Source organism: Cordyceps militaris, assembly GCF_000225605.1.
Source record: "Cordyceps militaris CM01 unplaced genomic scaffold CCM_S00007, whole genome shotgun sequence".
NCBI lineage: Eukaryota > Fungi > Ascomycota > Sordariomycetes > Hypocreales > Cordycipitaceae > Cordyceps > Cordyceps militaris.
This window is the reverse complement of record NW_006271975.1, coordinates 528,162-551,926: the sequence shown is the minus strand read 5'-3', so window position 1 is coordinate 551,926 and position 23,765 is coordinate 528,162. Positions and strand designations below refer to the sequence as shown.

Below are 23,765 nucleotides of genomic sequence, written 5' to 3'. Positions count from 1 at the left end.
CTTCAGAGCTGGCCGCCGCGGCCAACATCTGATACATTCTTTCTCGTGTCGCAGCGGCGGCGGCGCCAGGCCGGTACCCGTCCGCGGAGCTGCCGGGTTTTCGCAGGGAAGCTGCCTGTTCCGGAGGACGGGCCGTCGACTTTTGTACGCCCGTCCCACGGCCGGGTGGTCCGCTCCCGCTCCCCGAATCGAGAATTTGACTGCGGCGACGGTGCAACTCGGTTCTTGATCGCGGCACACCAACAGGTATACGTGCCGAGGCGATGGGAATGGGTTGCGGCGCCACGGTCGGCGGGACACGGGTGTATGCTTGGGTGTCGATCTTACGCCGATTTTCGTCATGATGCGTGGGTGCGGCGTCGCGAGGCGAGTTGGCCGTTTCCGGTTTGATGTCGGCGCCGTGGTCGCCTGGATCAGACGCCATAGTTATCCTCGCCCAGGGCTTAGGCCCAATCTGCTACTATCGACAGCGGACAGGATGATGCATGGAGTCTGAGGCTGTGTAACGCATGAGTGAAGATGTCGGTTGGGGAGTCGTCGTGCAGGACGTCGGACGTTGGACGGTGATGTGTAGGTTGTTGGCGACTGGTAGAGGTAGAAAAAAAAATGTGGCGAGAGTGTTGCGAATTGTGATTACTTTGTTAAGAAGGTAGGGGAAAAAAAAGAGAAAAAAAAGGACAATGAAAAGAAAAGAGGGCGAGATCAGAAAACGTGGGAGACGAGAATCGGGGCCTTGCAAACCCGGGATTGTGGTTCAGTGGGTAAGTGGCCGCTGAGAGCGGCAGCGGGGGCGCTTGACAGGGAGAGAATCCACAGCCAAGCCACGGAGAGGACAGGGGGGAGGGTCAGCCCAGGGCCAGGGTTGAGTGAAAAGGTCGCGGAGAAATAAAAGGACGAGGGGCGTATTGAAGTTTTTCTTTTTCCTTTATCCATGCCTGTACGGAATACGGATATGCACTCAGTAGAGGCAATCGCGCGTGGTTGAGAATGGGGATCGTCGCGTGGCGTGGCGCAGAGCCCGATGGGTTGGGCCACGCGCAGGTAGGAATGAATTGGGACGGGCCGAGGAGAGGAGGAGCCAAGTCGTGGGGTTGGCAGAGTGTGGCGGCTCGTCTGTTGGAGGTTTTTTTTCTTTTTTTTTCTCCCGTCACGGCAGATAGAAGTGGTAGGATGTTTGGTGAATCGTGGGCGATGACGCGGTGGGAGATAAGAGGAGAGAGGAAGAAGAGGAAGCACGAAGCGAAGAGGCTAGTTAATAAGGCTGCGGGAGAGACAAGTGACGGACCGGGGATCGGGGACGACAAGCAGTGGCGATGGGAGGTTTATGTATCCTAGCTGGTGGTGTACAAGTTGAGGCCATGGCAGCGCAGTTTTGATGACGGTGCGAGAAGTGGCTGGCACCCGGGCAATCTTCGAGGCAGCAGTTGGTCAGCAACGAGGCCTCTGCTGGGCATCACAGCTCACAGACCAGACGACCAAGATAAAGAAGAGTCGCCAAGTCGCTACGAGTTAGATGGAGGTGTGAGCGGGGCAACAGGCAGCAGGGAGACGCCCACTTGCTATGTACAGGTAGGATGGAGGTAGGGGAGGTAGGTACCTCGTTACTTGCCACTGTGCCAAATTTGGTGGTGCCCCGACTCCCCGGTGCGTGGGACCAGCGCACAGCAGCCTCGAGGTTTTTTTTGTCCATTTTGCTGCAGCCTTTGTTCATAACATGGTCAGTGGCGTGCAGGGGTTCAGACCTGCCTGCTCACCTCTGGTATTTTGTATTTTGTATTTTGCATAAAACGCTGGTGCGCGCTTCATCAATCCGTTGTTTGCCCGCCCGGCTGGCCTTTGCATCAGGACGGTTTTATTTTTCTTGTACATATTTCCGATGGACCTCGTCGCACGGCGTCCCGCGCCGTCAGCGGACGGGACGGGTACTTGCAGCGCCATCGAGAATACCACGTCATGTACAAATTACTGGTACCACGGTACTGTACTAATTTGTACCAATGCACCAATTTTACATTTGCCAATACCAATTTACCAATTTAGCTCGATGCTCATCTGTACCGAGAATAACTAGAGACGACGAAAAAGAAAGATTGTCTCATCTTCATTATTCCTCCGCCATGGCACGGCCCCTCCCATTCCGCACTGCGATTCCGGCAGTTTTTAATGTCTGTTCTACAATACTCTGTACTCTAACCAACTATGTACCCCTACTAACCTAATAATAAGTAATACATACCACTGACCACCTTGTCGTGCACATCTTGCCACGACACCACACCTCGCCGACCTGCAATCCTCTCGCTTCCATTCATCCATTCATCTCATCCAAATCCAAACACGCCCAACTTGACAACATTCCAGCGGTTACCCTGGCTGCCAAACCATCCACCCACCACACAGGCACAGCCCAGCCCAGCCCAGCCAATGCCATCGCGCAGCTCCTCTGCGGCCTGGCATGGTGCATCGAACACGATTCACTTCTCCAGCCAGTCAGTCGCAGGGCTAGCGTGCAAGCATGGTCGCCGACCCTCTCGAACACAGCCATCAGGCTCCAGATGGGCCGATCCCAAACATGCTTCCAAAACAGGCTTTTCCCACCTGCCATCGACAATCTGCAGCAGACGAGACGGTTTCACTACGTCAGACCTTGACCGGCACAGTCGTTTTCGTGGGGCGGCCCGTCTTGAGGCCCTGGCCAGTCTGTATGTACTGGCCTTTACTAATTGTCAACCACACCGCGTATGTACTGTACCTTCGATCGCAGTCCAGGACGGAGTAAATGCTTGGTTTATCCCCTTTCATAGTACCCTGCATGCTCTAGACACTGCCACAAGGCAAAAATCAGTCCACAACCCGCGAGCTTGGCTGTCCTTGAACCATGTGCGACTCTTGGCAAAAGCCTCACCACTTACTTGCCCCTCACGCTGCTCGTACCAAGTAGACACTTTACACTTTCAATAATCCCTTTGCCCTTCCACCAGCATCCCCCGCTTCTGTCTTTTTCATGACGTCGATATATTCAATAGATCAATTCTCTGCACAACCCTGCTCGACTACTCCCGTCGCTCTCTAATAATGCAATAAGCGCCCGACCCTCGAACATTCTCCACGCGGGCGCTAACCTCCCCCAGACCATTGGCCAATCTGTTCCTCCAGGCCATGTCCATCATCCATTGGCTAAAGCTCACCAGCTCAATCCTTGGCGGGGAGGGAGCTTGCCCCGGATGCTGCTGAGGAGCTGAGTTGAGTGCGCAGCTTTGCCTCTCCAATTGTCTTCTTCTTCCCTGACTGCGCAAAAACTTCCCATCCTTCTCTCTTCAAATTCGGCTTCGTACGTTTCACCGTCTGGCCTGTTTCCAAAATCGCTCTCAAAACGTCCTCTGTGCTATCCCAACCCCTGTCCTATAACCGAGGACAGCCTTGTGCAACTCAGCTCTGAAGCGGGGAATCACGCGGCAAGACTCAACAGCCGATATTCTCAACCTCTCCATTCGCTTCTTTGTCTTGTTCGCCAGACACTGAATAGTGCGTCTTGCGCATTCTATCAACATGTCTGCACAACCTCACAACTACTACCCTCGTGAGACCCCATCCACTACCCCGCCTCGTCCGGCCGTCATTTTGCTAACCACCGTCCAGCTCCTCCCGGTGGTGCTCGTACGTTTGTCCTCGACTAACCTCGACTTTCCTCCCTAATATTCACCGCATAGAAGCCTCGCAGCAAACGCCCGATAACCAGCGCATCTACTCGCCGCCTCCCACCACCGCCTCGCCTCCTACTCAGCACTACCCAGCACCTCCCACATCACCACCCACGACACAGTACGCACCACCACCCACCGGCCCGTCACCACTCGCCCAGCAGCAGTACGCGCCGCCCCCGAGCGCATCGCCCTCCATCAAGCAGTATCCTGCGCCTCCGTCCGCGACCCCCAGCGGCCAGCCGCAGTTTTACCCTGCCCCGCCGTCCTCGACCGGTCCCAGCAAGCAGTATGCCCCTCCGCCGCAGCAAACGCCGTCCCCGCACTACCCGCCACCGCCTGCTAGCCCTCCGTCGCACGATCATCAGCAGCAGCCGCCGCAGTATGCCAACCTCGCCATGAGACCCGGCACTAATCAGGCCTACCACTCGCCTCACAACTCCCAGCAGTACGCCGAGCCCCCGCCTGCCTTTTCCAACCCCAGCGCCGCCTACCCACCCGAAAAGGCAGACGCCCACCAGCTGCGACAGTCTCAGCCGCCGCAGCCCCAATTTGCAGCGCCTCCGACCTATCCCAACCCGGACGCAGGATATCCCGCCGAAAAGACGGCCACGGCCGGTCATCGCCCCGTCAGCCAGCTCTCGAGCCAGACGGGTGCCTCCGGCCCTGGCCCCGGCCCGGCCTTTGTCGGCGCCGTGGCTACCAGCGACGACGTCGGCACTTTCAACGGAGGCAGCTACCGCATCAGTCACCGTGACTGCAATACTATCCTGACCATCCAGCTGGCCATGGGCTGCCCGTTTGGCGCCAAGCCCGGCTCCATGATTGCCATGTCCCCCACCATGACCCTTCGCGGCGAGTTCAAGTTTAGCGTCAAGAAGATGATTGCCGGCGCCGAGCTCGGCCACTCCAACTACATTGGACCCGGCGAGCTCCTGCTCGCCCCGCCCATGCTCGGCGACATCACCACCATCCGCCTCGATGGCGCCGCCCAGTGGACCTGCGGCCACGACGCCTATCTCGCCTCCACCCAGGGCGTCCAGAAGGACCACAAGCGCCAGGGCCTCGGCAAGGCCATGTTTAGCGGCGAGGGCCTCTTTGTCTACAAGATGAGCGGCACCGGTATCCTCTGGGTATCAAGCTTTGGTGCCATTATCCGCAAAGATGTGAGCCGCACCCAGTGTCCCTCCTCCCGTGTTACCGACTAACAAGACTGATGTAGCTTGCCGACGGCGAAAAATACATCATCGACAACGGCCATTTGGTCGCTTGGAACACAAAGTACATCTTGGAGCGAGTTGCCTCTGGTGGCATCATTTCCAATTTCGCCTCTGCTGAGGGCCTTGTCTGTAAATTTACCGGTCCTGGTACCGTCTACATGCAGACGCGAAACGGAGTAAGTTTCCTTCTTTCGCCACTCCATCCTATTCACACTGCTAATTCCCGTAGCGCGCCTTCGCTGCCTTTATGGGTGGTCAATCGTATTCAGGCGTCTAACCAGAAATTTCTCTCTTCTCCACGGATTTAGCATATCAAACAGTTTTGACCGTTGAATGAATACATGCCATCGTTTTCTCATTAGAGGTCCTGATGACCACATCTTGCAGGCAAATAACGTGCCTTCCTTCCTTGCCGTGGCAACGACCTCGCACCTGCATCATCGACACGGCTTAGCAGCAAGCTCCCCTAAGCGAACAAGACAAGATTGCCCCTGGAAGTTTTCGCTTTATGCAACCATTTCATCGTGCAAACATCTTCCAAAGCCTGCGTCACTCTACCGTTTAGCGATTTCTAGAATCAAGCCCGTATCGTTTTCTTGATCCCTGGCGGCGCAGTTTGCAGCCTTCTACCCAAATTCATCACTTCAAGCGAACGCAGCACAGAGGCTGCCCAATAGCGAACAACAAGAAGAGGCTCATACTCTAGGAGCATCCACACCTAAACCAAGATCCTTTTCGTCCCACGGGAGTCTCAACCAAAACTCATTACCACCCTACGGCTCAGAAAGAACAGCATCATGGTCGTTTCAAGCACTGCAAATCCAAGCACGATGCGTACCACCAAGACAAAACCCGGCTCCATGAAGCCAGTCGGCGGAGCCAAGCGTATCTGCCAGGACCGCACACAATCTGATGACACTACTCCAAAAGCAATGAAGGACCCCAACTGGAGGACTCGCCAAGACACCGGATCCTCCACAGACATTGAGAATGTGATGCCCCATACGGATCAATTTATCAGCAAGCTCTACCCGCAAATTGACTCTTTGCACTGCAAACACTCATCCCAAGACGACCGAAGCAGCTCTGACTTTTCCATTTTGGAAAAAAATACTTCCGAGTCGTCGTCAGCTTCCGACAACTTTGTCAAGATTATCAAAAAGATTGATCTGAAGCCTGTAGATGGCCGGCAGATGAGTATTTTCGAGCTTGAAATTCACCCGGCCCCTACCACTACACTTACCGGCGGCCAAGGCTATGTCAAAGTCTCCCGGAATATAACCAGTACTCAAGGAGGCTCGAGCTCAGATACCGAAGTAACCGCATCTTCGCAGAGCGCGGAAAATATACACACTCCTGACGTATTCCAGCTTGATACTTGTCGCCAGCCGATATCCTCCGCCCCATCCCTCCCCCAGTTGCACGAATCGCACAGGGACAAGAGCGTTGACATGTCCTTTAGTCCGAGCTGCCCCGTTCCTCGCGATCGAAGTACGGCGGATGGGCCCGTCAAATCCCCTCAGACTGCCATTCGAAGCGGCCGTGACCAGGCCTTTCAAAGACTAATTCAACGTCTTAACCGTGATAACCATACTACCACAACAAAACCATCACGTTCACCGATGAAAGCGCAACTCAGGCCTAAGCCACCCGGGCTTGAATATACAAACATGTTTGCGAATTTTCGAAGACCCACGGCGGGTGAAGGCCGACGCAACCAAACTATATCCGACTTCAAGGTGGACTATTGGGACCGTAGCCAGTCAAGTGTGACTAGTCGTGAAGGCTCCGAAAGTACCGTACAGGTCTCCAACAAGCAAAGCACGTGGAATCCGAAAGCGAGAGAATTCTTGTCACTGGGATACCGACAAAACTCTCGGCGTCCACTTCCCTGGGACACTGACGTTGCTGCTTTGCAGACTTCGCAGACTTTGCGGGAGAAGGCCTCGCACAACCTCAACCCATTGCCACAACCTGCATCTGCGGCATGGCCGAAAGCCAACCCACTCCCGTTCAATCCGTATCTGACACCCCAGGATCAAAGTAACTTTGTCAATGGTTCATTGAATGTACCAGTGGCACCACTCGGCGCGGGCTTCAACTTGGGACCTGTCCCAGAGACTCTTGACACTCCTCAGTATCTGGCCGGAAACCCAGTTTCACAGCCATCAGTCTTTGCAGTTCCACCTGCGACCAGTATCCAAACTCCGATGATGCCTTTTGGAAACTTGACAGCGCAACAAATCGCCGCTGCCCAGCAGATGGCGGCTCTGCCGTACCTTGCCTCACTTGCAGCTCTCGGACCAATGCCGCTCCTGACTGGACTGGAGAGGCCGAACTTTCCTGCCAACAGCCAAAGGCCGCCAGTCCCGAAGCCGGTTTTTCCTAACGCCGGTGCTCAGCTAGCATATGAGGAGTGGATTGAATGGCGAAAGGCCAATGAACCGGGGTATGCCGTTGAATGCAAGGCCCGGCAACAGCGGAGATCCCAAAGAGTCAAGCTCCCCAAAAAGGACAGCGGAGACAAGCCCGAGTCTCACCTTGTGCCAGCCAAAGCAGTGGCTGCTGCATGATCTAAAACAATCCGCCTGCGGTGTGTGCCTCAACGACTCTAGCACCACCCTAGCACCCGTGCAGTCGACGAATGCACCTTGATCAGTTGGACCGAATACATATTTCTTAGCTATCGTTTCTCTTACTCATTATTTCAATAGGTCTTCGGATTGATTTTACAGGAGAAGCGCGAATGAGGGGATGAATGTATCGGATAATGCAGACGTTACCAATTGGATTATCAATGTTGCGTAGAATATCATATAGTGTTCCAGGCCGCTTTCTTTACGCGGTTTAATAATAATGTTGTTTATTCTTTATAAGTACCTATAGGCAGTGATGCACTGCTCTCGTCCTACTTGTTTGGTTTTGTCAGCTAAGTTGAAGATGCCATTAGTGAGTAGGAACCCATCCACGCACAACCCTCGATCCAGACGCCGCCTCTTGGCCGTTGCACCCTCGTCGCCCCCGAACCGCTCAGAACGGTGCCAGAGCTCTTTGGGATTTGTAGAGCCCCGTGTCCGCCCGTCCGCCCACCCCCCTCCCCACCGAGCCAAGCCCTGCCACGCAAAAGAACGCCTCAGCTGATGGGCGGCGGTGATGGGGTGTGTGTGTGAGTTCGGCGGTATCCCAAAGCGGAAACGGCCATTGAAGGCGTAGTCAATCAAGATACGTCCCGGATGATGTCAGTGGCCACATAGTCATCATTCGCCTTGACAATCACAGGAAGAAAAGAGGTTTGCTGGCAAGAGAGGTAGGTAGGTCCATGTGAGTGGAAAATAAGAAGCGAATCATGCTCGTCTTGTTGTGAAACATGTTTACATCTATCAAAAAAAGGTGAAATGGACAAGAGAAGAAAAAAAACTGATGCGCAAACACAAAGCCGTCCCAGAAATCCTCGGTGTACAGTAGTAAAAACCACGAATCGTTGAAAGAAACAAGATATGTGGTGGGAGCAAGAACAAACAGGTATCAAGAAACAAAAAGTGAGCAAACATGTCTGAACCAATAAGATGGATTCCCCCAATTTTTCCCGGACAAGTTAAAGCAACCAAATGAAAGCAAAACAAACCCGCTTCGCTAAAGAAAGCACAGATTCATGACAAGTGCAAGACCCATTGTAAATGGTCTCTATCCTCTTCCATCGCCATCACCCAGTCATGACCGACTCCAGGAAGTGCAGTCCTCGCCCTCGGCGTCCTCCTCGTCAGCAGTGTGCCGCGCCATTGAAGCGCGGCGGGTGGCCGCTGAAGAGACGCTGGCGCGCGAGCGACCGCCGCGCGAGTTGCCGCCGCCCTCGCCGCGCAGCGGGTTGCACAGCGTCCAGGTGCCATCCGCCGTCTGGCGGGTGACGTTGACGCCGTCGGCGGCGGCCCATTTGGTGAGGGTCTCGTCGCCGGGACCGCCAAAGAACACGGGAGCTTCCTCGCCGGCGGCGGCGCGCTCGAGGTGGCAGGCCACGTGCTCCATGCGGTCGTCCCAGGCATTGGGGCCGTGGAATTCCGAGGGGCAGTTGGGCGCGGGGCACCGCATGAAGTGCGGTAGGACGCACCGCGTGCGGGCGGCGTTGGCCTGGAGTGCGCGTACGCGGTCCTCCACCTCGCTAGGCACGGACTTCTTCGACGACCCGAGCACGGGGCTGCCACCTTCAGACGCTCCCGTGTGCATGCGGCGAATGTGCTGCGTGTACAGGTCTTTGCGGTTGAAGATGGAGCCAAAGGCGGGCAGGTTCCGGGCCCGGGAGCGTGTCGAGGGCCCGCGGGTCTGGCCGCAGGTGCCCTCGATACAGATCCAGTAGCGGAGCGCGAGGTGCTGCGAGGCAACGTGACGCTTCCACTCATTCTTGGTGGGGAAGCGGGATGTGCACCCCGCGTAGTGGAAGACACAGAGGAGCGGTCGTGTGTGCTCAGACTTGACGTGCTTTTGGAGGGTAGGAACGTCGCGAAAGGTTTGTTTGCACTCCATGCACTCGGGCGTGGCATTTTCGGCAAGAGTTCTCATGGAGGGCAGGGTGGTGGGAGTAGCGGATGAGGGAGTCGGGTATGGCAAGATGGTATGGGAAGCACGACCAACGCTGACGGGCGATGGGCGACGCTGCTGCCTCTTCATCTCGCGGCTCTGTCTCTTGCGGGGAACGGAAACAGACGAAGCGCGTGTGTTGGTAGTGGCGTCATCGCCGGTGCTAAAGGAAGATGGGCTAGAGTGTCTCGCATCGCTATCGATCGAGGGAACGAGCAAGCCGGAAAAGACATCGCTGTGTTGGCTGAACCCGCGAGGCACAGACGAGTTGGAACCGCTGTGGCTCAGGTCGCGGCCGTACGGTAGAGGCGCCATGGAGACAAAGGCAGGATAGGCGCTGCTTGTGGTAGTGGTGAGCAAATCGTCAGAAGGGTGCATGTTGGGCTGATTCTCAAAGCCAGCACCGAGGTGAGCCATCTGGGAGGCTTGGATACTCGAGCACGACATGTCCGGCGCGGCGTAGCCGTCGTAGTACGGAGCTACACCACCGTTCCACGGGTGTTGGTGTTGGTGTTGGGTTTGTTGGTAGCTCCTGTCGGCGTCAGACAGCATCGCGGACCACTCTTCTGGTGTGCTAGGACCGTGTGAGCTTTCCATGGGAAAGTCGCTCTCAATGGAGTGACTGAGAAGGCTTTGTGTAGGCGAAGACAAGGGCAGGCTGTAGGCGACACTGCCCTGCAACGTCGTGTTTTTACTGTCGTAAGTGACGGCGTCAAAGTGTGAGGTCTCGGGGGTGTTGTACACAAAGGCGTGTGGCATAGTAGAGTGACAACTGGAAGCGTCGCTGGCAAACTGAGCAGACTCGTCGAGATGAGCCGGAGAAAGAGACCGGAGGTCGTCAAATGTCAACAGCTGGTTGACAGCAGGCAGAGTGAATTGCAAGTTGTTGGGGGGGTTTTGGGCCAGCATCCTGTCCCAGAACAGAGAGAGAGAGAGAGGAGAGAGGAAACGGGTAGAATATATGCGGGCCAACGAGCAGGCAGAAGGGGAGGGGGGTGGTGTATGGATGGGTGGGATGGGGAACCAGACGGGGGCCAAAAAACGGCGAATTGCAGGATTTCGTTGGTGGCAGAAGTGAGTCCAACGGCGGCAGCGTTTCTATTTGGGCCAGCAGATTTGGCGGCTAGCGCAGAATAATGCTTGCAGCGGCACGTATTGCTATCTTCGGAAGAGCTGAAGGTGGGTTGAGCTGCAAGAGGTTGGGGACCATGCCTTGGTTTGCGTGGAATATGCGCAGGTAGACTGATGTGGTATCTCGGAAGCGTGAGAGGGGGAATAGTTCGAGGTTCGAGAAAGTCTGCGGTACTGATTGAGGATTGGAAAACAAGATCCGGTGTGAGACCAAGAGGGAAGCGGACCAGAGATATATATTCTGCCAAACCAAGCAGATGCAACGATGCCAAGGGTCCACCACCTCCTCGTCAAGAAGCTCAGGTAGGGGGGCCAGGGCGTGTGAGTCTATCTCGTTAGGGTGAGGCGTGGAGGAAGGCTCTTCTTTTTTAGATCGATGCAGGCAGCTTTTATTTTTAATTCCTACCAATGCTGCAAGTTAGTTGGTAACGACCATGACGAGATCGGCCGCCAACTTACAGCCCAGCGCCTTCGCCTTGCCTGGCCTGCCGACGACCGAGAGGGGGGGTGGGAATCTTGCCTTCGTTCAAGTTGCCTCGTTTATTCTGTGAGACACGCCCCCCCCTCCCCAGACCTGTCTGTAACTGGTGGCAGGAGACTTGGGGCCTTTCAGTCGCCTCCGCTGAACCTCCGCAGCCCTAGCCAACTAGCCTCCGTAGGCTCTTTTGGGCAATGACCGGGCAATCCACCGTTTTAGGGTCAACCTTGATGTGTACAGGGCGGTGGTAGCGCTGTCAAAAGAGCACAATGTTAACTCCGGCGTATTCCAAGCACAGAGGCGTTGTACGAGGCGTCTCGAAGCGTCTCCTCGGTCCGCCAATTCTAGACCACACTGGTGACGACACTTGCCGTGGTGCTGTCAAAAGAACCTGGAGCAAATCGACGTCATCTCATTAGCGCCTGTTCATGCGAAAAGACACCCATCTCGGCGGCACCATCAGCGCAAACGTTTGTTTTCTTGCTGTACTCGCGAGCTGGTCGCGATTACTAGGACCCGCCCCGCAATAGACGATGTGTCTAGTTACTGATATCTATCAGTTGGCACGTAATCCAAGCTCAGGGCGCAAAACGGAGGATGCGCATAACGGTAAGTGGGCGACAAGGGCACTGCCATGTGCCAGAACAAGGGTTGAAGGGGTCCCACTGAGGCCAATGCTGGCAATAACGCGAATTGCGGAACTCGTTTATCGAGACAGGTGCTGCCGGGGCTGAGGCTGTACTGTAGGTAGTGGACAGCATGCCCTGGAATCACTGACTTGCACCAGTTCGGCCCCTGGAGCCAGGCTCCTAGGCGCACATTTTCTGGTAGGCGGTGGAGTCTGCTTGTTCCGGTCGCCGGTCGCATTGCGTCTATCCGTAAATTTGTCCAGCGCGGAGTACGGCAGGCTCCGACAAGACCTTGTTGGTTCGGCGACTCGATGACTCGCCCTGGAAATTGACTAGTTAAACAACATCGTGACGGACAAAATATTACAGTTCTCTCGGCATTATGAAGCAACAACTGATCTGCATAGGACTTCAACCCGGGGCCAACTACTGTGAGATTGTACGAAGCTTCGTTCTTGAATCGCTCGGCCATGTCCTGTCTGGGGACTAAAATAGTGCCTGCCCACTGTAATGAGAGTCACAGGTACGAGTCTGCCGTGGTGTCGGTCGTCAGTGCTGCTGGTACCGTGGTGTGCGTGGTTATCGGTGAGGGTTCCGCCCCCGGGCCACCCCCTGCGCCGGGCCGATTTGCTGGAGGCTAACACCACTAGCTAGCAGTGACGCAACGACGTGTTGCGCAATGCTTGGCCGCACCGGGGCGCACAGCATTGTTTGTACCTGCTGGCAGTGCTGCACGGTGATGTGCAGAGGACTCGGCGCTGTGCAGAAGCTCACCGTGGACGATGCCAGTAGAGCGACGGACAGACCAGGCATATGCAGGATGTGACTGAGTCTCAAGTCTGCGGTTGGATTGTCTGCGAGTGATCAGCCTCTGATGCAACCAGCCAGGGCGAGGCCCCCAAAGCAAACAGCCACGAGTGTCAACAGGTGGCTGTGTCCACCTAAACCAGCCATTGGGGGCTCCAAAGTTCCCAATTGTTGTCCGAGCTGCCAAAAAGGACGCCAAAAATCAGGCAGCGCCTTAGCTGGAATCTCGACAGGCACGCAAGCCAAAGTTCGTTTTTGGTGCCCTTTCTACAGGGCTGAGAACCACACGGGGGCGTGCGTGCGGGCCAGAAGAAACCATGAGGCTGCGACGCTGCGACTCGTTGGAGATCGTCGCAACTGAGGCATGACTGATTTCGAGGCAAGCCACGTATATGAGCCAAAGAGCTAGTTATCCCACGGCTTTTTGTCCATTGAATGCGCCACTATTGGTGATGGTGATCCCTATGAGCGAGCCGGAATTGGTTGAAGATATCGTTTGTGTCTCTTGGCAGGGGCTGTCAAGAGATGCTGGCGTCAAGAGGCGCTGTGGGCGGTTTTCGCCTGATGTGGAATCTGGTGTGGCGATGATGGCTAAGCCGAGACTAGCGGTGGTTGCCATTTTCGTCAAGATGAGGCTTTGAATCGTGACCGGTGTGACGCCCAACGTTGATGTCACAGGAAAACACCCTGTTTTTTTATATATACCGAAGAGTGTCACTACTTTGCGATTTGCGCGTGGTCGGGGCTGTGCGGGCGAATGTCTAAGTTGATGCTGACCTCCTGCATCGCTGGGCAATCTTCCGTTTGGCACGGCCTGCATGACAATTGCAACACACCGAGTCAGCCAGGACGAGGGATCGGTAACAGAAGCATCGAGGGAATTCCAGAAACGAGCCAAGCGAAGGGTGCGCTGGAAGCCAGCTGTTTGTGGGGATTGGTCTGAAGAGTGACTGTTTGGTGGTCAGTTGCTCAGCAGCATGCCGTCAGCCGTTTGCGTTGGGTTGCATCGAGAGGCAGAATGATACTCCGTAGAGGTAGTTAGTCTCAGTTTTCCCTGACAAGATGGTCCCATGCACTAGAACTCGTTTGCGTTTCCTGTCTGGACCCGAAATGACTCTTTGTTGTTCGTAACAGCCGGCGGATGATATTGGTCCCGTCTGGCACTTTAACCGACCTCTTGTCGTGGCGCCAGTGGGGAGCCGCTTCGTGGGACGCATGGATATGTGCTTGGAGCCCGACAAGCTAGCGAGCAGCGAGCGGGGGGTGAGTGATGACTGAAGCGTACAAAGGATCGAAAGACAATTGGTGATGATGGAATTGCGGTGGATGTGGATGGTGCAAGGGGAGGGGGAGGGGGTGGCTGTGGATGAATTGGCCAGTAAAAGCGCAGGTAGCGCGGCCACGATTTTGGTGGTTATAGTAGCTGTAACTACTCCGTACCGTACCCCGTAGTTACCCCGTAACTACCAGTAAACGAGAAGGCCCGCCGCAAGCTTGCAAAGAAGAGAAGGGTGATTTGTAACGCTGTGCCTCTTGCAGCCCATAACAGAGACATGGTAATGAATATCAACGGGGGGGCTATCAGCGGCAGGCAAACCTGTCCGCTGTCCATGGTACCGTCAACGTCTCTGCTATTAGGGGCTGCTACAGGAGACCTGTACTCCGCATGCGTACTGCCCTGTATTTTGGCCTGACCACCTGCAGCATCAACGCCGGCATCCGTGGGCTGAATCACTGAAACTGGTGCCCATGCAGTCTGTAGATTATAAGTGACTTGCGTCGAGACACGGCCACGGCACGCCACAAAGACCTGCGGTCGTGTCACGTTGGGGGGCGTGAGAGACGGCCTCTGCGGGAGCCCAGTCAGAGTTGGCAGGATGAAGCGCGCCCTGCCACCCCCCAAAAGATGGCTCGACTTGATGATTACGGATAACTAACACGGCGGAGGCTTCCCTTTGTCGCCCTCGCCCATTCGCGTTCAAACGACCCCTTCTCGTCTATAATGGAACCCCGCTGACATGAGGGGTCGCGCATGGAACAACAGCAAAGAGGAACACAGACACACGCTCTCCCCCCCAGTAGTCCGCATCGCAGCTCTCCCGTGCGGCATGATCGATTTGCAGATTCACGACCAGAGACGGACCACCTCTGACAAGCCCCGCGTCGATATGGGGCCCCAGGGCGCGCCATCTCCTCCAGAATGACCGGTTTTGGGGGCGCTCAGTAACACTAACACGGTCGAGAGCCTCTGGGCTAATAACTAGGTCCGCGATCACATCATCCACAGCGACTACACTTCATGCCTCCGTTTTGCCCGTACCAGTCTCTCGGGCCAAGCCCGCTTTAAAACTTGCAGACATGCAGACTCGTGCTGCAACAACAGCAGGCGCAGTACCTACTGCGGCAGGCCACCCAATCCGGTCATTCAGAGCGCTCTGACTCACTATCACCAGTGCCTCGTAGTTATAGTGAACCTTCCGAGACAATAAAAATAGCACAGACCGATTCTATAATAACTCCATTGCATATCAGTCTCGACCCAACCACCCTACGGTCTCTCTATCTCTGTTTCTTTTGTTACGTTGCGACGTTGCATGTTTTGCTCTTCGTGACGTGTTTCCCAGTAGTTAGAATGCATGCAGCCGTGTGCGTTGTACAGCTGTACCTTTTTATTTTTAAGTTTTGCCCGGGAATGCACATACACATGGGACAAAAATGTATAAGACATGTCGTTGGCAAGCCCGGCAGGCATTGCCGCATTGATTCGCTTGTTTGGGATTAGCACTCGCGATTCTCGACACCGGTGCGCGAATGGCTGACGACAGCGTTCGTGGCTGGAATCTGGCTGACGACATAGTGGCTAGAATATGGCTAACGACGTCCATAGTGGCTGGAATACGGCTATCTCAGGGAAAAAAAAATTAAATATAAAATTGCGACATCTCATAAGTCAGTTTACCAGAGATAAGTACCCCTGGCTGCTCAGAAGCTCAACCAGTTGGCGGCTGCTGATTATGCTACGCGACAGAAGCTCGTCAAGTGCACAGTACGATTCACTGCCACGCGGCCGATCCCATACCTGTCGCATGTCTGATGCAGAAGGAGAACAGGAATAGATCACTGACGCCCAACGTGTCTTGCTAGCTCATGTGCTGTGCCAATATGCCAAACGGGCAAAAGTCGCCGCCTAGCTTCTCCCTCCCTCCCCCCTGGCACTGCCTCGACGTCTGATCTATTTGGGCACCCAGCCAGCCCTTGCTTGGTCTGGGGGTTTGTACATACATATGGAGTACTCGGCTGCCCGCAGACCCGCGCAGGGCATGTCTCGCCTTTTTTTTGTGCTATTCTATTATTCTCCGCACTGCCTTGTCGGTTTTGGCACGCCCACAGGATACAGCAGTTCAAGCCACTAGGTACGGGCTGCAGGAAAGCAAATGAACTAAAACGGGAAGATGGAGATCATGCTTTCTCCAATAGCGGGCTAGTAGAAAATAAACGACCTCGGCCCCTCCCCCAAAAGAAAGGATAGGCGCAGTTCCTTCGAAACTGTACCACCGAAAAGGATCTCAGGCTTACGGCCCCCATGAGGCTCCGGCGTTGTACACATCGCTGGTTGGCCGCCTCGAGGTGAATCTCAGCTGCGCAGCCTGATATTTGGTCGAAATCGTCGCTTGGATCGTGTTCTTCTTGCTGGACCAAGAAAAAAAAGGATAAAAAAAAAAGAAGGCGCAGGGCTCAATCCTACCCCCCCTGCAGCACGCAGCACATACAAATTTATACAACAAAGCTTCTCGGCCGGTCGAGAGGCTGACAAGCGAACGGACCAATGAGGTACTGTTCCATGGGAGGTAATAATGGGAACTTTTTTTGGCAGTGGCCTTTGCGGTCTGTTGTCGCCGTGGCCGTCGTGGCAGCACGGCCGCCGCGAAGACAACAAAGGAAATACACGGCGCTCGCACACAATCTCCCCACAAAGTAAATGTACATAATTTGTACACATTTTGGGCTAGTTTTTACTATGAACGAAGATTAGTTGTCTCATCGCCACGCCCTCCTCCCCACCTCGGCCGCTGTCAACGACGAGTTCGGCCAATGGTTGCACCCGCCATCTAGCGCGATGCTACCCACACCCGCTGCGACGACTTTTTGACTTTGTACAATCCGAATGCGAGGGGGGGCACATGCGGTTTTGTTGGTTGAGAGACTCAAGTAAGATTACACCAAAAGGCGGAATTGGAGAAATGTAACTTGGCCTTTTTGGGGTGAGAAATTGGCCAATCACTGTTCGGCACCCTCGGGCGGCCGATCCAACAACGACCACTACTGATACCGAATTGAAAAGAAAGAAGACGAAAAAATAAACCCTAGAGAGAGAGCAATGACCAAGCTCTTGATGAAGCAGCAAGCAAGAAAAAAAAAAATAGAAAACCGCCGAGTTTCCCCGTTAGGCACCGAGACAACGACTTGTCAAACTGCAGCACGCTATCGATACGATCGGCAAGGCAGACCGCAGTGCGAACCAAACTTGCAGAAAACATGTACAAGAATACACTCGGCAGAGTGCATTTGCATTGCTCATCACTTGTCGCTTTTTCTTTGGGCTGCCATTGTGTATATATTTAGGGAGGCGCGCCGCGGGGCTGAGGTTGATGTGCAGGTTGCGCCGCATCGACTTCCTCGAACCAACCAACCACCGAGGGTGTGTGTGTGTGCGGGTTATCGCGGACCATGCGCTGCATCACTCTTTTGCCGATAACTAATTTGTAGAAAATATCCGTACAAAATTACAGCAGGGGGAATGTGAAAAAAAGGCAGAATCAAGTGTGGTTGATCCATCTACAGATAACATGGTTTACTTATGAGAGAGGGAGGGGGTGTGCGTGTTGCCTCAGAGCGCTAGGGACAGTGTGAATCACCCTGCCGCAGGCCAGACTGCGGGGCTATACACGCGTTGTTTTTTCTTGGGTATCTGACTAGTTTTTGAATTCGTGGTATTTAATGCATTTGGTATTTTTCTTTTGTTGTTGTGGCTTCTTCATTTGAGTTATCTCGAGAACCATCAGATCCGTCGCGAGCCGACGGTCGGGTATTTTCCCTCCAGTCGCAACGCAGTCGCAACGCTAAACGGCAAGTTCGGGCACGTCCCGAAAAAAAAGCCAACAGGGTGGGGGGGCTTTTCTAGGTTTCACCCGGGTACGATGTCACTATTTTCCACTTTGCCCGTTCTCTGTCGATCGAGGCGAAGCTGACAAGCTGGGGATGCTGGGTGGGTGGTCAGAGAGGTTGCTCTACAGTCAGGGACAGGGCTGCAAGTACATGCGGCCGTACAAGTAGAGGCAGTATTAGTTGCGATTTTGTCTCTCGGCCGGTGTGCGCGGACGGATGACAGGGGCTTCAGGCTTCCGAGATGAGGCACTTTGTCGCCCCAAGTCGTTTTTGCAAACTAGTTGGTTACATGCCTGTGATATTTTCTGAAAGCCATGTCTTGCTCTGCAACGTGCTCTGACCTCGTTATAGACGAGGACCCGATATCCCGTTCCCTTCCAACTACAACGCTTTTCTACCTGCCAATCTTGTCCCAGTAACAACATCTTGTCCCAGTACTGTTTTGTTCATCACATCACACCGCACTGAATACCCAACTTGGGTCCTTGCTCGTCCCACTCAGTTCGCCGCCCCTTGAGGCGTTGGTTGGCCGCCTCAGCTGTACAAAGTCCCTTTGCCCCCCTAATCCACATCACTACGTACTTTACATGAAGGCGCAGGCAAGATCTAGGCCGCCAAGGCAAAAGAGGCAAAACGCGTTAAAAAAAATGAAAATAAAAAATAGAAGCAAACAATCTCACTGCAGGACAACAAGTCGCATCAACCTTTTTGTGTTCCTCACAGCTTGTTTCGCCCCCAGACAGCCCAGACATTGTCGCAGCCCACCCACTCCCCCCATTCCGCCTTTTTTCCTTTTTTTCAAATCCCCATGCATGTCTCTTTGATCGTTCCGCCGTATAATACTCTGTACATTACAGAAACACGCAATGCAACCTCGTCCCTGCCCCCCCCCCCTCCTCCTCTTCTGCCCTACCAGCCTGCCAACGCCAAGTTGCATCGCCCCGGTTTTCCGCGTATTTGCACCAATGGCGGAAAGGTATTGACGAGGTGGAGACTGCACTTTGCTGGGTCTGTTTTACCCCACTTCAATCTTCTGTTTTCCCCCAGCTCTTCGCCCTAGCCGCTAGCAGGGGTTAAAAATAAATTAAAAACGACTTGGCTCTTATTGGGAACACGCCCCTTTCACCCCCCCTCTTTTAGTCAACTGTCTAGAACCGTAGCTATCTCCGGCGGCGGCGGCGGCGCGCACGTCCAAGTGGTAGAGTCATATGGTGCTTCTCTTTCTTCAGTCTTTTAAACAGTTTTTACACATCCTATTGAATTGCGGTATAGAAATGGGGGGGGGATAGTCGTTGGTGTCTTGTCTTCTTCGTCTTGGCATTACCAACGGAAACAGACGAACCAACATGGTCTTTAACGGATAATGAAAGTCCCGCACGCAGCAACAACACCATGTTTTCCTTTGTCTCTTTCCACCAGAATTCATTTCTTTTTTAGCTTCCTACAAATACGACCGCAGTTCACAAGTACATTCGAAACCCAGCCCTGCAGCATGCCATCCCACCGTACCGTCCCCCCCTCCTCTCGTTCCACACTCGGTATGGTGTACTTTTTTTTTGGTCTGCGTACCGCTTCGAGAAAATGGAGCCGCAGGGACACCGTTTTGAAATGCTAACTTAGAAAGGCCCGTAAAGTCCCCTCTCTCCACGCCACCCTCCCCGTTCCATGAACCAACTTGAGACTAGTTTATGGTGACGCCGTCTTAGTGTCCTCCAACTTGGTCGTAGAAAAGAGCGTTTAGATGCGTGACTCTAACTGAATGATTGCGCTTCCCATTGGTTCTTACCTCTTCTGCTCTCTCTTCTCTCTCTTGTTGATTCCGCACTGATGCGCACCAAAAGAAAAAAGACTCGAACCTCTTCTGCTTCGCCCTACTGCCCCCCCTCTCTTTGCATGTCCGCACCGCCGCATCGCATCGACCTCACCACTGGTCAGAACGCGGTCCTCCCCCCTCTCAAATGTACCGCGCGAGCCACGAACCAGCTGCGGAAATGCTCTTCTCCGGAACGCCCCTGCTTAGTTGCCCCAAAAAGTCTGCCGCCACATCGACAACGCCCCCCTCCTCTCGGCCGGCCCTTGCGTATCTGTAAGGCCGCCGGGGGAAACCCTTCCCCGAGGCTATTGCGGCTGGAGGGACTTTTGGCCCAGCCCCCCTCAGTGCCATAATTAGCAGAAATGGGGTTTTTTTGTCATGCTTCGTCATCGAGCACGCCCTACACACCCTCCTCACCCCATCGTCTGAAATGCCGTGTTAGTCTCGCCCGTCTACTGTTCATGAAAAATTCATCCACTTTCTAGGCTTATTGCAAAAGGCTATGGCCTATAACTTACGCCAACGTGCCGAAGAACGACCGTAGTCTGGTACGGTCCCCTTATAGTCTCTCCTACAAGCCACCGCCATCTCATCGACATCTCTCCATCTTGGGCGTGTAGTGTAATTCACCAACAACTGTCCGCCCCAAATCTCTCAGCTCCAAATCCATAAAATGGGCTTACAAATGCAACCACACTTGCGACACGCAATCCGGCACCGTTACATTTCCGTCTGCTTTAGCTAAAACCACCGCTCGTAAATGAATTGCTTGGCTTGATGCTATGCTCTTCCATGGTCACTCCCGCGTTGGGGTGTTGTATGGGCTACCACGTGAAGCCTTCTGCATCTTCTGCCCGTGTACAAAGCCACTTCTGTTTCGGCGTTGCCGGCAGTCCCCCGGAAACGCCCCTAAACTGTGTTGGTGCTCCTCTACTGACCATCGCGGAGCGGCTCTCCTCGTTTCGAGACGGCCCGCTGGGGTTCGCCAGTGTGTCATTCGTGTCAATAACGCCATTCTGCCCGTACGAGATCGACAAGGACTGGCCAGGCCCCCTCGGTTCACTACATCCAGGTTGATGTAGTTCTTGCTGCCAGTTCCAGCGAAGCTGCACCAACGGGCCTCACCCGAGAGACGGAATCCATGCACCGCTCCCCTGCATACTACTCTTGGTGCAACGAACAATCCAAGTGCCACGGAGCTGTCGAAATGAGTCTGATATCTCTAATCGCCCGGCGAAATTTCCAGCCGAGGCTGAATCACACAATCAGCGTTCGCACTTCCACCTCAATACGAGCATGTTTATATTGTGAACGGGCATTCTGCTTTGTAAGTGGACAATCGTAGTTCGTTAGATATCTGGACTCGTTTCTCCGATTCTGTGGCCTGTCAGAATTCACCCTCAGTTCCTATATCCTGGTGGTCCTCTCTGCCCACGCCGGGGCATTCGGCAGTTGCCAGATCATATTCCACCCTCCCGCGCCAGCGTCTTCTCGTTTCAGTCTTATCCGCCCGAAAATATAGTGCATCCTTCCGCCCGTGCCTCTCTGATCTCTAGTGTGCTTCCGCCGCTCCTCAGAACCATGGATGTATGTAAGGAAATAAAGATAGTGCTCCCAATGTAAAACTCCATAATTCACGTCCATTCATGATACATGACCCATTATCCAGCACTCTCCGGCCTGGTTCCGACTCGGTCGTTCTATTTCATTATCCATCTCGCATTTGAACTGTACATGTGGCCGCTTATATTTATCCATTGCCTCGATGATTGCGTGGGGCCCATTGTGCGTCAGCCCGTTTTCGAGGACGAGAATCAGCGTTCTCCGAGCCTTTGCGTTTATATGGCACTCCGTGGCTGGTATTGCCACTCCGTAGGCTGGCGGTTGTGCTCCTCTCATCCATCGATCGACGAGACAACCCGCTCTCACCCTTGGCCCCGTCTTCCAGAAATCGCCAGTGGCTTTTGTCCTTCTTCTCAAAGCCATTCTTCCCGAACAAGTGGCAGTCAATGTGATCAAAGCGGCGACTCCAGGGTGAGCCGTTGCTGCCGTCGTCCTGACTCATTATATCGTCGATTTCAATGACCCGCCCGCAGAAACCGCACCAAAATTTGGCATCACATTGTCTTCCGATGTGGCAGCTCTGCGCCCTCGACCGAAGGTCTTCGTCATGGACCATGTCGTGCGCTTCCATGAGATGCTGCATGAATGCAAGACGATCCTCACAAATGGCGATGCAGCCGTCTTCATCGCACGCCCAGGCCTCCACGGGTTCATGCTGCGCGCTTTCGTGTCGTTTCCAGTCGTTTTTGCTACCGAAATTTTTGCCGCAATCTTTTACAGTGCAGCCATAAGGCCGGTCATGCCGCTTCATGTGCTTCCTATTGCGTTGTTAGTGACTGTTGTAGCCCGGCGCGAGATGCGCCAAAACATACTTTGGCTCACTTAAGCTCACAGGCTCGATTGCAGACCTTTTTGCACTCGATACATTGATAGCGAGATTTGGGATGAGAATTTTCTTCAGGCTCGTTGGAGTTTTTGGGGGTTTTGGAGTCTTGTTTTGACCTCAAAGCCTGTCGTAGAAGCTCCACCGGAAACGTTTCTAGGTGATCCACGAGCTGCGAATTTGTCCAGCCGTCGTTGACCAAAACGTCATGACTCGGTGCATTGACTTTCTGAGAACTTGCAGCACTCAAGTTCTCCCGGGGACCACTGGAGCTCAAACCGCTACCGGTCTTGGGGGAGTATGCCACTTGGATCTCATCCACGGCACTCACGCCCTGGCTCGGTGGCCCTGGCTGAGGCGGCATCTGGTAGCTGGTATCGCTGACCATGGACGTCATGAAAATGCTACTATTAGCGGCTGGAATCGTTTGCGTCGTGAACGATTGGCCTCCAAAATCTGGTGGCTCGAATCCTTGTAACGAATACGAACCCTCGCCAACGTCCACGCCAGCTTGCCCGCTCAGATTTCGGAAGTGATGTGAATCTGAATTTGCAAGAAAATATGCAAACTGATCTACGTCCATCAGCGTTGATTCGGCGACCTCGTTGCCTGTCCCGGCCAATTGTGCATCCGCGAGGTCCTCCGACGTTGTGACCTCACTAGATGGCGCGGTATTCGCGATCTTGGGATCCAGTCTACTTAAAACATCAGTGGGCATTCGAGTGGACAATTCGGATGGGCGCACTTACCGGACCGAATACGCAATTGCGTCATCTGGTGAAATGTCCATTTTATGTACCTTGAACATGTGAGTGCGGAAGTTGTCTTTTCGTGGCCACCATTTTGGCTGAGAGGCCCCGGCGCAGTCTCCTGTTGTACACTGATAGACATCCCTTGCCTCCTTGTGAACCGACTCTTTGTGCCTTTGTAAGTCGTTGGGTGTGCTGAACCCGTCTTTCTTGCTACAGGCGGGATAATTGCACCGATGTGGGCGTGAATGGCTCAGTGTATGCTTTCTAGAAGTAGACGTTAGGAGGGATGGCGGTGTGGAATGTCATCGGGCGAAACCTACTTGAGGCTGGACTGGCTTTTAAAAACCTTGTCACATTGTTTGCACTTGAGGGGGCCGCGAAGACCGGTCCCAGCGGTGCTTGCGGAGAAAGTGCTCGCAGCATCAATTGTGCTGTCTCGCATGGACGGCAGATGCGGGCCTGGGTTGCCAATCTGGAAGCCGTTGAGCAGTTGCTGCACGTGTGCAGAACCGGTAGCCTCGTGGCCAGGGCGGCCGGTGACGGAAGCGACGTCCTCATATGGAAAGCGGGCATCTCCTGGCGGCGGCTCGAGAAACGGACCATCATCGGATAGGACGCTGATACTGCCCCTATAGGCCATGGGGCACCATGGGTTCTGACCGATGCTAGGAGGCTGTTGTTGCCGCGCAAACGTAGTCCATGGGTCACCTTGGCCCCTCGAGAGGATTTTGTGGATAGAGGGATCATTGAGTTTGGCCTCGGCAGAGGGCGGCCACGCCGGGGCAGTCGTTTCATTTTGCTGGCGGCTCATACTCTCGCATGCGCTTAATTATGTGTAGGGCGGATCACCGTGGTTGTACGGGGTCCAAGCTGGCTCTGGATCCTGATCTAATATATTCTGAGCGACGCTAGGGCAAGCGAGCATGGAAATGCGGCTCGCAGCAGTGTCGGTGACGTGGGAGAGGTAGCCGACGCAGATATCAGGTTTGTCTGGGGGCGGAAATGGGACGCCAGGCAGCAACGGGATTGGGCGGTGATGGCGGGTCTTGG

General features: G+C 54.4%; 7 protein-coding genes across 7 annotated transcripts; 3 read left to right on the top strand and 4 right to left on the bottom strand.

Moving 5' to 3' along the window:
• Positions 1 to 3,549: 3,549 nt before the first annotated feature.
• CCM_08390 (DUF124 domain-containing protein) lies at positions 3,550 to 5,198 on the top strand (the record flags this gene model as incomplete). Its single annotated transcript, XM_006673529.1, has 5 exons — positions 3,550 to 3,580; positions 3,640 to 3,657; positions 3,711 to 4,867; positions 4,924 to 5,097; positions 5,151 to 5,198. 5 exons carry the CDS (start codon positions 3,550 to 3,552, stop codon positions 5,196 to 5,198), a joined length of 1,428 nt encoding a protein of 475 aa, XP_006673592.1.
• A 3,434-nt stretch (positions 5,199 to 8,632) lies between these two features.
• Positions 8,633 to 10,402, bottom strand: CCM_08389 (C2H2 finger domain protein, putative; the record flags this gene model as incomplete). Its single annotated transcript, XM_006673528.1, has 1 exon — positions 8,633 to 10,402. One exon carries the CDS (start codon positions 10,400 to 10,402, stop codon positions 8,633 to 8,635), a length of 1,770 nt encoding a protein of 589 aa, XP_006673591.1.
• Positions 10,403 to 11,058: 656 nt separating this feature from the next.
• Positions 11,059 to 12,557, top strand: CCM_08388 (uncharacterized protein; the record flags this gene model as incomplete). The annotated part of the gene is made up of 6 exons (XM_006673527.1): positions 11,059 to 11,131; positions 11,197 to 11,279; positions 11,522 to 11,572; positions 11,854 to 12,000; positions 12,139 to 12,316; positions 12,382 to 12,557. The coding sequence occupies 6 exons, from the start codon at positions 11,059 to 11,061 to the stop codon at positions 12,555 to 12,557; spliced, it is 708 nt and encodes a 235-aa protein (XP_006673590.1).
• Positions 12,558 to 12,947: 390 nt separating this feature from the next.
• Positions 12,948 to 14,572, bottom strand: CCM_08387 (uncharacterized protein; the record flags this gene model as incomplete). The annotated part of the gene is made up of 7 exons (XM_006673526.1): positions 12,948 to 13,225; positions 13,316 to 13,477; positions 13,644 to 13,812; positions 13,995 to 14,179; positions 14,213 to 14,272; positions 14,313 to 14,427; positions 14,477 to 14,572. The coding sequence occupies 7 exons, from the start codon at positions 14,570 to 14,572 to the stop codon at positions 12,948 to 12,950; spliced, it is 1,065 nt and encodes a 354-aa protein (XP_006673589.1).
• Positions 14,573 to 15,316: 744 nt separating this feature from the next.
• CCM_08386 (uncharacterized protein) lies at positions 15,317 to 15,626 on the bottom strand (the record flags this gene model as incomplete). The annotated part of the gene is made up of 2 exons (XM_006673525.1): positions 15,317 to 15,398; positions 15,511 to 15,626. The coding sequence occupies 2 exons, from the start codon at positions 15,624 to 15,626 to the stop codon at positions 15,317 to 15,319; spliced, it is 198 nt and encodes a 65-aa protein (XP_006673588.1).
• A 1,290-nt stretch (positions 15,627 to 16,916) lies between these two features.
• CCM_08385 (uncharacterized protein) lies at positions 16,917 to 18,906 on the top strand (the record flags this gene model as incomplete). The annotated part of the gene is made up of 6 exons (XM_006673524.1): positions 16,917 to 16,943; positions 16,987 to 17,050; positions 17,098 to 17,237; positions 17,721 to 17,804; positions 18,315 to 18,341; positions 18,865 to 18,906. The coding sequence occupies 6 exons, from the start codon at positions 16,917 to 16,919 to the stop codon at positions 18,904 to 18,906; spliced, it is 384 nt and encodes a 127-aa protein (XP_006673587.1).
• A 752-nt stretch (positions 18,907 to 19,658) lies between these two features.
• Positions 19,659 to 23,526, bottom strand: CCM_08384 (C2H2 type zinc finger domain protein; the record flags this gene model as incomplete). Its single annotated transcript, XM_006673523.1, has 5 exons — positions 19,659 to 19,738; positions 21,447 to 21,898; positions 21,963 to 22,658; positions 22,713 to 22,979; positions 23,036 to 23,526. 5 exons carry the CDS (start codon positions 23,524 to 23,526, stop codon positions 19,659 to 19,661), a joined length of 1,986 nt encoding a protein of 661 aa, XP_006673586.1.
• Between the last annotated feature and the right edge of the window lie 239 nt (positions 23,527 to 23,765).